This window comes from Mandrillus leucophaeus, unplaced genomic scaffold, assembly GCF_000951045.1.
Source record: "Mandrillus leucophaeus isolate KB7577 unplaced genomic scaffold, Mleu.le_1.0 Scaffold52, whole genome shotgun sequence".
Classification (NCBI taxonomy): Eukaryota; Metazoa; Chordata; class Mammalia; order Primates; family Cercopithecidae; genus Mandrillus; species Mandrillus leucophaeus.
The window spans coordinates 1,515,861-1,528,427 of NW_012105586.1; the positions used below are offsets into that span (position 1 = coordinate 1,515,861).

The 12,567-nt window shown below is 41.0% G+C and overlaps 1 protein-coding gene across 3 annotated transcripts in view; it reads right to left on the reverse strand.

Annotated features, from left to right (window-relative positions):
- The window catches only part of LOC105551359 (chromosome unknown open reading frame, human C1orf158), an 18,749-nt gene extending 6,621 nt beyond the window's left edge, over positions 1 to 12,128 (reverse strand). For 2 of the 3 annotated variants that reach the window (XM_011996561.1, XM_011996560.1), the window contains exons 1-2: positions 11,830 to 12,128; positions 2,349 to 2,462 (exon numbers count right to left, since the gene is read on the reverse strand). In XM_011996561.1, coding sequence (XP_011851951.1) covers positions 2,349 to 2,462; positions 11,830 to 11,940 — 225 coding nt within the window. In that variant the 5' untranslated portion in view covers positions 11,941 to 12,128. The remainder of the gene's footprint in view (positions 1 to 2,348; positions 2,463 to 11,829) is intronic. The other variant, XM_011996562.1, reaches the window with a different exon arrangement.
- Between the last annotated feature and the right edge of the window lie 439 nt (positions 12,129 to 12,567).

Below are 12,567 nucleotides of genomic sequence, written 5' to 3' on the forward strand. Positions count from 1 at the left end.
CGGAAGGAACAAGAGGGGAGCAGGGCCCAGAGCCTTTACTGTGGTTTCCATGGGAACCATTGGGTGAGGCAAGTTTAGGGTGGACAAGTTTAGGACTGGATGTGTGAATAGTTTGTGGGCTCTGGGCCCTAGAGGTGGTCTCTAGTGTCCACTAGTTGGCTCTGGGGTGATTTAAGGCAGAGGAAACATTGGCTTGGTGCGTGAGAATCAGATAAAGCAGGCGGCTGGGGATACGGGCTTTGGAATCATTTTTGACTAAGAAGGAAGAGCAAAGTGGGAGTGGAGAGTAGGAGATGGAGAAGGAAGCTGTCCTAGGAGAAGGAGGGCACCATGAAGCAAACAGAAGAGCTGACAGAGTTGAAGCAGCCGTGTGGTAGCAGGGTTATGTTCAGAGCCCCATCCCACAAGCAGGGAATTTGAACACAAACATTACAAATAAATATTCAGGACTGAGCACAGTGGCTTACGCCTGTAATCCCAGCACTTTGGGAGGCCAAGGTGGGCAGATCACTTGAGACCAGGAATTCAGGACCAGCCTGAGCAACATGGCAAAACCCTGTCTCTACTAAAAATGCAAAAAAAAATTAGCTGGGTGTGATGGTACACACCTGTAATCCCAGCTACTCGGGAGGCTGAGGCAGGAGAATTGTTCCAACCCAGGAGGCCGAGGTTGCAGTGAGCCAAGATCGAACCACTGCACTGTAGTCTGGGTGACAGAGCGAGACTGTCTCAAAAAAAAGAAAGAAAAAAGAAAAGAAAAAAAGAGAAGAGAAGAGAAGAGAAGAAAGGAAAAGAAAAGAAAAAGGAAAGAAAAGAAAAGAAAAGAAGAAATGAATATTCAGTTGTCTCTTCTAATGGAGAGGACAATGCAGGGTGTAGGGGGCTGGGGTTCTTAATTTTAACCAGATTGTATGTTAAACTCTTGGTCAGCGCTTGTAATGGGTCCAAAGGTCTTTAAGGAAAGCTAGCTAAACACTCTACAACGTACTGAGAACTAGGGTCAATACCTCTCACACATGGATAGTTGGAGACTGAGAGCCCCCGATCCTGGCTTCTAACTTTGACTTGTTTATGTTAAAATTCACTTGTGTCTTTGGTGCCCACTACCAGTGAAGCTCAGCAGCCCCAGAGCATCAGCTTGCTTGGGGATGTCAGCGTGGTCTGAGGATGAGGGAGTGGTCTGGGGTTGCCAGCACAGAGCTGAAAATCTGTTGCTGCTTATCCTAACGTGGATCCCTAAATGCAGTATGCAAATAGGCGACTCTGGCAGATGACGAATGGAATCTGAGGACATTCTTTGCCTGAGTTGCAGAGCAGCAATTTGCTTCATCCCTTACCAATAAGCCACACAGCTTTGAAAAAGACACTTGACACCTCCGGCCGCTGAGTGGAATGATCTCTTGGGTCCCTCCAGACACTAAAATGCCCCAATTCCAAAAGATGTCCACGACCTTATTCCGTGCCTCTCTGCTGCCACCCTGAGTTGAAGCAGGTGTAGTAGGGTCAGGTGCGGTGGGAGCGGGGAGACAGAAATCACTTATGAGAGTAGCAGGCTGGCAAAAGAAACAAGTCAAGGGAACTCCCAGAGTGTGGTGGGGACAGAGCACAGCTGCGCACCCAGTGGGTGAGCACCTACAAGCTCGCTCTCCCCAGGCTGTGCCGGCAGGAGCTGCCCACAGCGGTTACTGTAGGAGACCACTTTCCCTGCTGTTCCTGGAAGCGCCAGGATCTCTGAGTCTCTGGCACACCAAGTTAATAATTGTCTCCTAGATACTCACCAGGGGGATTGCTAAAGGTAATAATAGTCTCAAATGCCCCTCCTTGGGTGTGGGGGGCATGTTCTGAGGTTGCAATGCCCTGCTTTCTGCTTCCAACCCCTGGAACACCATGATTCCCACAGACAAGTGCCCAGTCAATACAACGTGTGAATGGTGCTTGACTTTTCATACAAAAGAACAGGAAGCTGCAGCACGGATAATACACAACACTATTTGTCCAAATACATCACTGCTAGCTGCTTTTGCAGTGCCTTATGTGATTCCCGACTAGATGCATCATTTACCTTTTTGTTGCTGTTTCTCACATTCTTTGCCCATATTCTGTTGGAAGAGTGTGATCCAGGTGCTGGGATATAGGTTGGAGGGAATGCTACCAGTTTGAGATTAAACAGATCATCAGCCCACACAGGTAATTATGGGTTAGTGCTATCTGCAGCCCCTGGGCTGGGAGGGTATTAGACTACTCCTGTTTTCCCCAAGAGGGTAATAAACCTATAAGAAGCTGGCTGGTGTCCCCTGAGCTGTGGGTGGGGTCCAGGTCTGAGTGTCCCAGCCGCCACTCCTACTTACCTCAACTTTCCTTTTCCCGTACCACCTGGAGATCTGGTCTGGTCTGTGGTCTGGGAAAGGGATGTATTCTTTTCTGGAAATGGATTGGGGTGTCTTGTCAGTGTCTCTGGTGAACTGGAAAAGACCAAATATTCAGGAAAACCTCTGAGATGCCACTTCTCAAACTTCTGCTGGGTCCCCTTACCTCCTGGGCCATCAGAAGATGGGTCAGGAAAAGGTAAATACAAACCCCAGGACATCCTGCTCAACACAGGAAAAGAGCTTGCTCGGGGACAGGGAGCCTGCCATGTGTCACCCCTGGGAAGAGTTGTCATTGTCTCCCCTGGCCACCTTCTCATCGTCCGCACCTATGTCCTTTCTCATCTTCTCTCTCCCTGCTCTTGTCTCTTTTTTGCCTCCTCCTTTTTTTTTTTGGACACAGAGTCTCGCTCTGTCACCAGGCTGGAGTGCACTGGTGCAATCTCGGCTCACTGCAACCTCCATCTCCCGGGTTCAAGCGATTCTCCTCTCTCAGCCTTGGAGTAGCTGGGATTACAGGCATGCGCCGCTGTGCCCAGCTAATTTTTGTATTTTCAGCAGAGACAGGGTTTTGCCATGTTGGCCAGGACGGTCTTGATCTCTCAACCTTGTGATCCACCCGCCTCGGCCTCCCAAAGTGCTGGGATTACAGGTATGAGCCACTGTGCCCAGTCCTCCCTTTCTTTCTCTTCTTCCTCACTCTTTCCAACTCTCTCGCTTTTTAAATTACATTTTGTTCTCTAATTAGTTTTCTTAATGTTTAATATGGTAAAATATATTCAACATAAAATTCATTTACCATTTTAGCCATTTTCAACTCTACAGTTCAGTGACATTCACACTGTTGTGCAACCATCACCACCATCCATCTCTAGAACTCTACTTACCTTGCGAAACTGAAACTCCGTGACCATTAAGCACCAACTCTCCATTCTCCTCTCCCTGCAGCCCGTGGCAACCATCATTCTACTTTCTCTGCATGACCTTGCCTGTTACAGGCACCCTATGTAAGTAGAATCATACAATTTTTGTCCTTTTGTGTCTTAGCTCACTTAGTATAATGTCTTCAAAATTCATCCATTTGATAGCATGTGTCAGAATCTTCTTCCTTTTTAAGGTCTGATTATATTCCATGGTATACTTACACATTTTGTTTATCCTTTCATCCATCAGTGGGCACTTGGGTTGCATCCACCTTATGGCTACTGTGAACAGTTACTATTAATGTGAATGTACAAATATCTTGTTGAGTCCCTGCGTTCGATTCTTTTGGGCATACAACCAGAAGCGTAATTGCCGGAACATATGGTAATTCTATGTCTAATTTTTTGGGAGAACTGCCATATTAGTTTTCTACAGTGGCAGTATCATTTAGGGTCCAAGGGTTCCCATTTCTTCATATCCTCACCAACACTTGTTATTTTCTGTTTTTTGATACTAGCCGTACTAAAGGATGAAGTGGTATCTCATTGTAGTTTTGATTTGGACTTCCCTAATATCAGTGAGGTTGACTATGTTTATGTGTTTATCGGCCATTTGTACATCTTCTTTGGAGAAATATCTATTCAGCTCCTTTGTCATTTTTTAATCAGGTTGCTTGTCTTTGGTTATTGTTGAGTTATAGAAGTCCTTTATATATTCCGGATATTAGCCCCTTATCAGATATGTGATTTGCAAATATTCTCTCCCACTCCACTGGTTATCATTTACTCTGTTGATAGTGTCCTTTGAGGCACAAAGTCTTTTGTTTTGATGACGTCCAATTTATTATTTTTTTCTTGTGTTGCTTGTGCTTTTGGTGTCATATCAAGAAATTCTTGCTAAAGCCAATGTCATGAGACTTTTCCCCTGTGTTTTCTTCTTTTTTATTTAATTTAAAAAAGAGAGAGATGGGCTCTTGCTACGTTGCCCAGGCTGGTCTTGAACTCCTTGCCTCAAGTAGTCCTCCCGCCTCAGCCTCTCAACGTGCTGGGATTACAGGCATGAGTCATCACACCCAACCCCCTGGGTTTTCTTCTAAGAGTTTTGTAGTTTTAGGTCTTATCCAGGTCTTTGATCCACTTCGAGTTCAGTTTTGTATATGGAATGAGGGAAGGACCTAACTTTATATTTGTACACACAGATATCCACTTTACCGAACACCATTTGTTGAAGAAATTGTCCTTTCCCCCACTGAACAGTTTTAGCATCCTCGTCAAGAGTCGTTTGATCGTATATACAAATGTTTGTTTGTAGGCTTTCTCTGTTGTCCTATAGGTCTGTGTATCTGTCTGTATGCCGGTATCACACTGTCTTCATTACTGTGGCTTTTAGTAAGTTTTGAAACCAAGAAATGTGAGTCTTCCAATTTTGTTCTTTTTTTCAAGACCGTTTTGGCTATTTGGAGTCTCTGGAGATTTTATATGAATTTTAGGATGGATTTTATGTCTGCAGAAACTTTACTGAGGTTTTGATAGCGATTGCATTGAATCTGTAGATAGCTTTGTGTAGTATTGATATCTTAACAAGATGAAGTCTTCCATCCATGAACACAGGGTGTCATTCCATTTATTTATGTCCTCTTTATTTTTTTCAGCAGTGTTTTGTAGTGTTCAATGTATATAAGCCTTTCATCTCCTTGGTTAAGCCTACTCTTAAGTATTGTATTTTTTGATGTTACTGTAAATAGAATTGTTTTCTTAATTTCCTTTTCAGAGTTCACTGTTAGTGTTTACGAACACAATCAACTTTTGCATACTTTGCTTGACTCGTTTATTAGTTCTAACAGTTTGTGTGTGGGTGCATGTGTGTTTCCGACATATAAAATCATTAGGGGTTTCCTATATATAAAATCATGCCATCTGCAAAAAGAGAGATAATTTTACTTTTTCCTTTCTAATTTGGAAGCTGTTCTTTTACTTTCCTAATTTTTCTGGCTAGAACTTCCAGTACGATGTTGAATAAAAGTGGCAAAAGCTGGCATCTTTGTCTTATTCCTAATCTTAAAGGAAAAGCTTTCAATCTTTCACCATCGAGTATTACGTTAGCTGTGGGTTTTTGTTATTATGCTGAGGCAGTTTCCTTCTATGTGTAGTTTGTCGAATGCTTTTTTTTTTTTTTATAAAAAGAAGCTTAATTTTGCCCAATGCTTTTTCTACACTGTGATGATCAGGTAGTTTTTTTTTCCTTCATTCTAGTATATTGATTAATTTTTATATATTAAACCTTTTTTTTTTTTTTTTTAAAGACAGAATTGGCCAGGCTGAAGTGCAGTGGTGAGATCTTGGCTCACTGAGACCCCCCTCCCAGGTTCAAGCCATTTTCAAGCTGGGACTACAGGCACGTGCCACCATACCCAGATAATTTTTGTATTTTTTGTAGAGACGAGGTTTCATCATGTTGGCCTGGCTGGTCTCGAACTCATGACCTCAACTGATCTGCCTGCCTCGGCTTCCCAAAGTGCTGGGACTATAGGCGTGAGCCACTATGCCCAGCCCTGAACCATTCTTGCATTCCAGGAATGAATCTCACTTGGTCATGGTGTATATAACCCTTTTAATATAATATTGAATTGGGGTTTCTACTATTTACTTGAGGATTTTTGCATCAATATTCATAAAGAATACTGGTTTGTAGTTTTCTTTTCTTGTGATGTCTTCATCTTTAGTATCTGGGTCATGCTGGCCTCATAAAATTAGTTAGAATTTATTTCCTCCTCTTCAATATTTTGGAAGCATTTGAGAAGGACTGATGTTAATTCTTTTTAAAATATTTGTTAGAATTCACCACTGCAGTCATTTGGTCTTAGGCGTTCCTTTGTTGGGAGATTTTTGATTACTAATTCAATCTCTTCACTAGTTATAGATCTATTTAGATTTTCTATTTCTTTATAATTCAGTCTTGATAGATTATATATTTCTTGGAATTTCTCCATTTCATGGAGAATTACGTAAGTTATCCAATGGTTAGCATAAATTGTTCACAGTACTCTCTTATTATCTTTTTATGTCAGAAAAAAGTTGGTAATTATTTCACACTTTCATTTCTAGTTTTAGTTACTTGCATCTCTTCTCTTTTCTTCCCTTAGTCAATAGATAAACATTTGTAAATTTTACTGAGCTTTTCAAAAAACCAAGTTGGTTTTCTGTTTGTTTGCTTGCTTGTTTGTTTAGAGATGGAGTCTCGGTCTGTCACCCAGGCTGGAATGCAGTGGTACAATCTCAGCTCACTGAAACCTCCGCCTCCCAGGTTCAAGCAATTCTCCTGCCTCAGCCTCCCTAGTAGCTGGAATTACAGGCATGCACCACAGCACCCAGCTAATTTTTGTATTTTTTGTAGAGATGGGGTTTCAGCATGTTGGCCAGGCTGGTCTCGAACTCCTGACCTCAGATGATCCGCCCACCTCAGCCTCCCAAAGTGCTGGGATTACAGGCATGAGCCACCGCACCTGGTCCTAACTTGATTTTATTGATTTTTTTCTGTTGTTTTTCTATTTTCTATTTTACTTACCTCTTCTCTAAATCTTTAACTTCCTTCCTTCTGCTAGCTTTGCATTTAGTTTGTTCTTTGTTTTTCTGTTTTCTTAAAGTATAAAGTTAGGTTAATTTGAGATATTTATTCTTTTTTAATGTGTTTACAGCTGTTAATTTCCCTCTTAACAGTACTTTCACTGCATCCCATAAGTTTTGGTATGTTGTATTTTCATTATTATTTTCTAATTTTTCTGTGATTTTTTTCTTTACTGATTGTTTTTTTAAAACAGTGTGTTGTTTAATTTCCACATATTTGTGGATTTTTCAGTATTTCTTCTGCTAGTGATCTTTCAGTTCATTTCATTTGTGATCAGAAAAGATACTTTTTATGATTTTAATCTTTATAATTTATTAAAACTTGTTTTGTAGTCTAACATATGGCCTATCCTGGAGAATATTCCATATGTACTTGAGAAAAAAAAAAAAAACACTTATTCTGCCTTCGTTGGGTGGAGTGTCTGTCAGGTCCAATTGGTCTATAGGGTTGTTCAAGTCCTCAATTTCCTTACTGATCTTCTGTTTTTTTTTTTAATCCAGTATTAAAAGTGGGGTATTGAAGTACCTTACTATTAGTGTGGAGCCATCTATTTCTCCCTTCAATTCTGTCCATTTTGCTTCATATATTTCAGAGCTCTAATATTTGGTGTATACATGTGTGTATTGTACCTTCTTCTTGGTGAATTGGCCCTTTCATCAATATATAATGTCCCTCTTTGTCTCATAATAGTTTTTAACCTAAAGCCTACTTTGCCTGATACTAGCCATACCTGCTCCCTCCTGGCAAAAAAAATATCTTTTTGCTTCCTTTCACTTTCAACTTACATGTGTACTTCAATCTATAGTCAGTCTCTTGTAGGCAGCATATAGTTGGATCTTGTTTTATAAATCTCTCTGCTAATGTATGCCTTTTATTTGGAAGTTTAATCCATTTACATTTAAAAGTGATTATTGATAGGGAAGGACTTACTTTTGCCACTTGAGTATTTGTTTTCTGTATGTCTTGTAGATTTTTGTCCCTTATTTGCTCTCTTACTGTCTTCTTTTGTGTTTAATTTTTGAGGGTCACATTTTGATTCCCATATTATTTTCTTTTGTGAATACTCTATAGGCATTTTCTCTGTGGGTACCGTGGGGATTATACACAATATCCTACAGCTATAACAACATATTATAAATTGTGACCAACTGAAATTGCATACCAAAACTCTACTCTTTTATAGCTTTGCCTCTCTCTGCTTTATGTTATTAAAGTCACAAATTACATCTTTATATAATGCATACTCATTTACATAGATTTATAATTTTATGCCTTTGTCTTCTAAATTCTGTCAAAAATAAAGACTGTAATTAGACCCCAAAATTATAATAACCCTAGCTTTTATGCTTTTCTACATATTTACCTTTACTGGACAACTTTATATTTTTGTATGGCTTCAAGTTACTGTCTAATGTCCTTTTGTTTCAACTTGAAGGATTCTCTTTAGCTTTCCTGGCAAGGTAGGTCTACTGTCAATAAACACCCTCAGTTTTTGTTTGTCTGGGAATGTTTTAACTTCTCCCTCATTTTAAAAAGACAGTTTTGTTGGATACAGAATTATCAGGTAACAGTATTTTTTTTATCAGCACGTTAAATATATTATCCCACTGCCTTCCAGGCTCCAAGGGTTCTGCTGAGAAAATTCCCTAATAATCTGTTTTGTTTGTTTGTTTGTTTGTTTGTTTGTTTGTTTTTTGAGACAAAGCCTCACTCTCACTCTGTCACCCAGGCTAGAGTGCAGTGGCACGATTTTGGCTCACTGCAACCTCCACCTCCCAGGCTCAAGTGATCCTCCCACCTCAGTCTCCTGAGTAGCTGGGACTACAGGCATATACCACCGTGCCCAACTAATTTGTATATATTTTGTAGAGATAGGGTTTTACCATGTTGCCCAGCTGGTCTTGAACTCCTGGGCTCAAGCAGTCTACCTGCCTTATCCTCCCAAAGTGCTGAGATTCAGACGTGAGCCACCTCATCTGGCCAATCCCCTAATAATCTCACTGAGGAGCCATTGTTCTTGATGAGTTACTTTTCTCCTGGTGCTCTCAAGATTCTGTCTTTGTTTTGGGTTTCAATATTTTAATTATAAAGTGTTTCAATGAGGGACTCTAGATTTTTTCCTACCTGGAGTTCATTGAACTTCTTGGATTTGTAGATCTATGTATTTACTCCAATTTGGGAAGATTTTAGTCATTATTTTTTCAAATACTCTCTTGGCCCCTTTCTCTCTCTCTTCTCCTTATGCAATTCCCTTAATGCATATATTAATCTGCTTGATAATGTCCCATAAGTCCCTTAGGCTCTGTTCACTGCCTTTAAATTTGCTGATTCTTTCTCCTGCCTATTCAAATCTTCTGTTGAATTCCTCCATTGAATTTTTCAATTCAGTTATTGCATTTTTCAGCTCTAAAACTGGTTTGACTCCTTTTTATAATTTCAATCTCCTTTTTGATATTCTCATTTTGTTCATGTATTGTTTTCCTGATTTACTTTAGTTCTTTGTGTCCTTTACCTATTTGTCCATATTTAAGACGGTTGTTTTAAAGTATTTGACTAGTACCTTGATGCTTGTGTTTATTCAGGGAGAGTTTCTCTCACTTTATTTTCTTCCTTTGGATGGGCCTTTTTTTTTTTTCCTGTATCTTTGTATGTCTGGTGATTTTTCATTGAAAATTGGGCATTTGAATAGCAGCCAACTCTTCCAGTCTTTGTAGACTGGCTCTGTGCAGGGAAGACCTTTTCTAACTAGCAAGTAATGTTCTGAGTCTTGGGGTCAGCCCAACATGAAGGCTTAAATATTCTCAAGTCTTTTCTGGTGTACATCTTGCCTGGACCTGTGTGTGTGTGTGTGTATGTGTATGTGCGCGTGTGTGTGTGTGTGTTTTCTTAATTCCCCTACATACACAGCTGCTTTTAAATGTTTTAATTTCCAAAAAAAAGTCTCACCCCTGCTTCTTCTTCGACTTCAGATGTTCTATCGTATTCCTCTATCCACAATCTCTTGCCCTAGATATTTATAGATCTGTAATCCCCTGGCAGCTTTCACTAGCTGTGCCTGTCATTGCTTTCCATGGCTTTTCCCAGCCTGAGATCTGAACTATGCCACCTTTTCCCGTCTGAGCTCCAAGTTAGAAGAAATAGAGAGCAATCCCTCAGGCAGCCCCAGACAGGTTCAAATGTTGCTCCACTCACTCTGGATTTGAAGGAGGGAACTTGGAGCCAAGCTGCCACTTACCCTAAAATGCAGACTATGCTGTGCTGTGCTGGGGAGGTAGTGGGAAAGGACAAGTAAAAACATCATGAAATTTCCTATTCATTTTGAATGTGTCTTTTTCTTGATTGGCCATTTGACTGGGCTATATATCTTTGACTGTTTTCCAGAGCTCCTATAATGTTTTTGTGTTTTTTTCTTTAATGTTTCTATAGGGAATGAGAACCTGGAGCTTCTTAGTCCACTACCTTGTTGACGTCACTCCAACTCCACTACTTTTATGCAATCTTCTCTAGGTGTGAGACCAGGCCATAATATCCCTGAGTACTGCATCGCCCATGGGCACCTGAAGGTATTCAACCAGTCCTTCCTGCTTTTGGAACTTCTCTTGCACACACCTGCTCACCAAACAAGGTCAAGTACATTTGTAGCTGATGGTGACTGAAGGTTGTATCTGGCCAGAGAGGTGGTAATTACTAACGTTCTCCATGAGAACAGCCTTTAACCTTCCCTTCTTTTCCCCATACCAAAGCTGACATTTCTATTTCACTTTCTTTCCCTTGCCCACTTCCCAAGAAGACATGGGGAAGTCTAGATGTCTCTGAAAAACTTTAAGTGGCTCAGTCTTGCCAAACACAAATGAAGATATTCTATTTCAAGTATGCCAACTTGAAACTTTGCCAACTCAGGCAAAGTATTTTCCAAAGACCTTTAAAACACAAAGGAAAACCAAGAGCCAAATTGTTCTATTTGAAAGTAAAACTTGAAGCTGAGGCCGGGCGCGGTGGCTCACGCTTGTAATCCCAGCACTTTGGGAGGCCAAAGTGGGCAGATCACTTGAGGTCAGGAGTTCAAGACCAGCTTGGCCAACATGGTGAAACCCCCTCTCTACTAAAAATAACAAAAATTAGCTGGGCATGGTGCATGCACTTGTAGTACCAGTTACTTGGGAGGTTGAGGCAGGAGAATCGCTTGAGCCCGGGAGGCGGAGGTTGCAGTGAACCGAGATCATGCCACTGCACTCTAGCCTGGCCAACAGAGTGAGACTGTGTCTCAAAAACAAAGAATAAAAGTAAAAATTGAAATGCATTAGTAGGGCAGGATTGTGGAAAGGTGCCAGAGAGCAGCAGCAAATCCCCAGACATCAATGCAGAGAGTGGCAAGCTGGCCTCAGGAGGTACCACATTCTGGGAAGGGCCAGAATAAGGAGAGCAAGTGTTCTTCAAATCAAGTATAAAGGAATTAAGGACAGAAAATATCCAGATGCCTAGAAACACTTCATTGAGAAGAGTGCTGAGAGGCACAACTACATTGACACCCTGTTACTGTATTTTCAATGTCCCTATTATATCTGTAAGAGTGTCGATGGTCTTTTCCCTGACCATCATGTATAAACCAGTCATAGAAACCATGCAAAATGCATGAATATTGATGATTGCTTGAATGTAACTATCCTTTGTAGAGCACAGAGAGAACAAAGATGTATGTTACATACATGTTTTTCCATTGTGTATGTACTCAGTTCCACTCATAAGTATAAATAGCTTCCCCCCAAACCTGCTGAATATTTAAGATGCAATCTTAATATTTTCAAGATGCAATCATCTGCTGCCCTCCATTTGAAAACAGAGATGAAATTCACTCCTGCCTCTCCCCATCGGTCCTCCCTCTGAGCCCTCTGTCCAGCCTCTCTCGTTTCCTTACCTTTCTCCTCTCTTCCACCCAATTTCCAGTGAGCACTTTCGTTGAGTACTTGGTCTCAATCTGCCAGCCTGGAGTAGAGAGTGGCTGTGGATTTACTGCAGTCAAAAACATGATAAGGATTTGCCCCAGGTTTCTTTGACTTGACACAGTTTAAGGCTTCAGGGGGAGAGGAAGGTGCTATGAAGTTGCTGAGTTTGGGGTGCCTATTTTGTCTTCCCAACTGGCCTCCTGACTGAGTAGTAGACTACTCCCTGCTAATCTCAGAGAATAAAATGGCCCCTCTACTGTTGACTGTCTCCATGGTGACAGACTCTGGGTATAAATACTCTCTGTAAGAGAACAGCTGATTCTGCAGAAGCAGAATTGACCTCACAGATACAAATCAAACCAACCACCCCCACAAAAGCACTGGCCAGAAGAACCTGGTTTCTGTGTTGTCACCACAATACTAGTATCATCCTTGCTACACTTTTACAATTGGGGTGAGTTAAAGTCTGCAACTATTTAATGAATGTTGATGTGCTTGCTCCAAGCAAAGACATTTATATACATTTATTCACCTGCTTAATTCTCACAGCCGCCCTCTGAGGCAGATGCCAGTATTATACCCATTTTACAGATGAGGACACTGAAGCAAAGAGATTAAGTAGCTGCCTAATGTCATGCAGTTGTGATGAGATTTAAATCCCATGAAGAGATTTAAATCCCCTCTGGTTCAGACCTAAACCACTGGGCTCC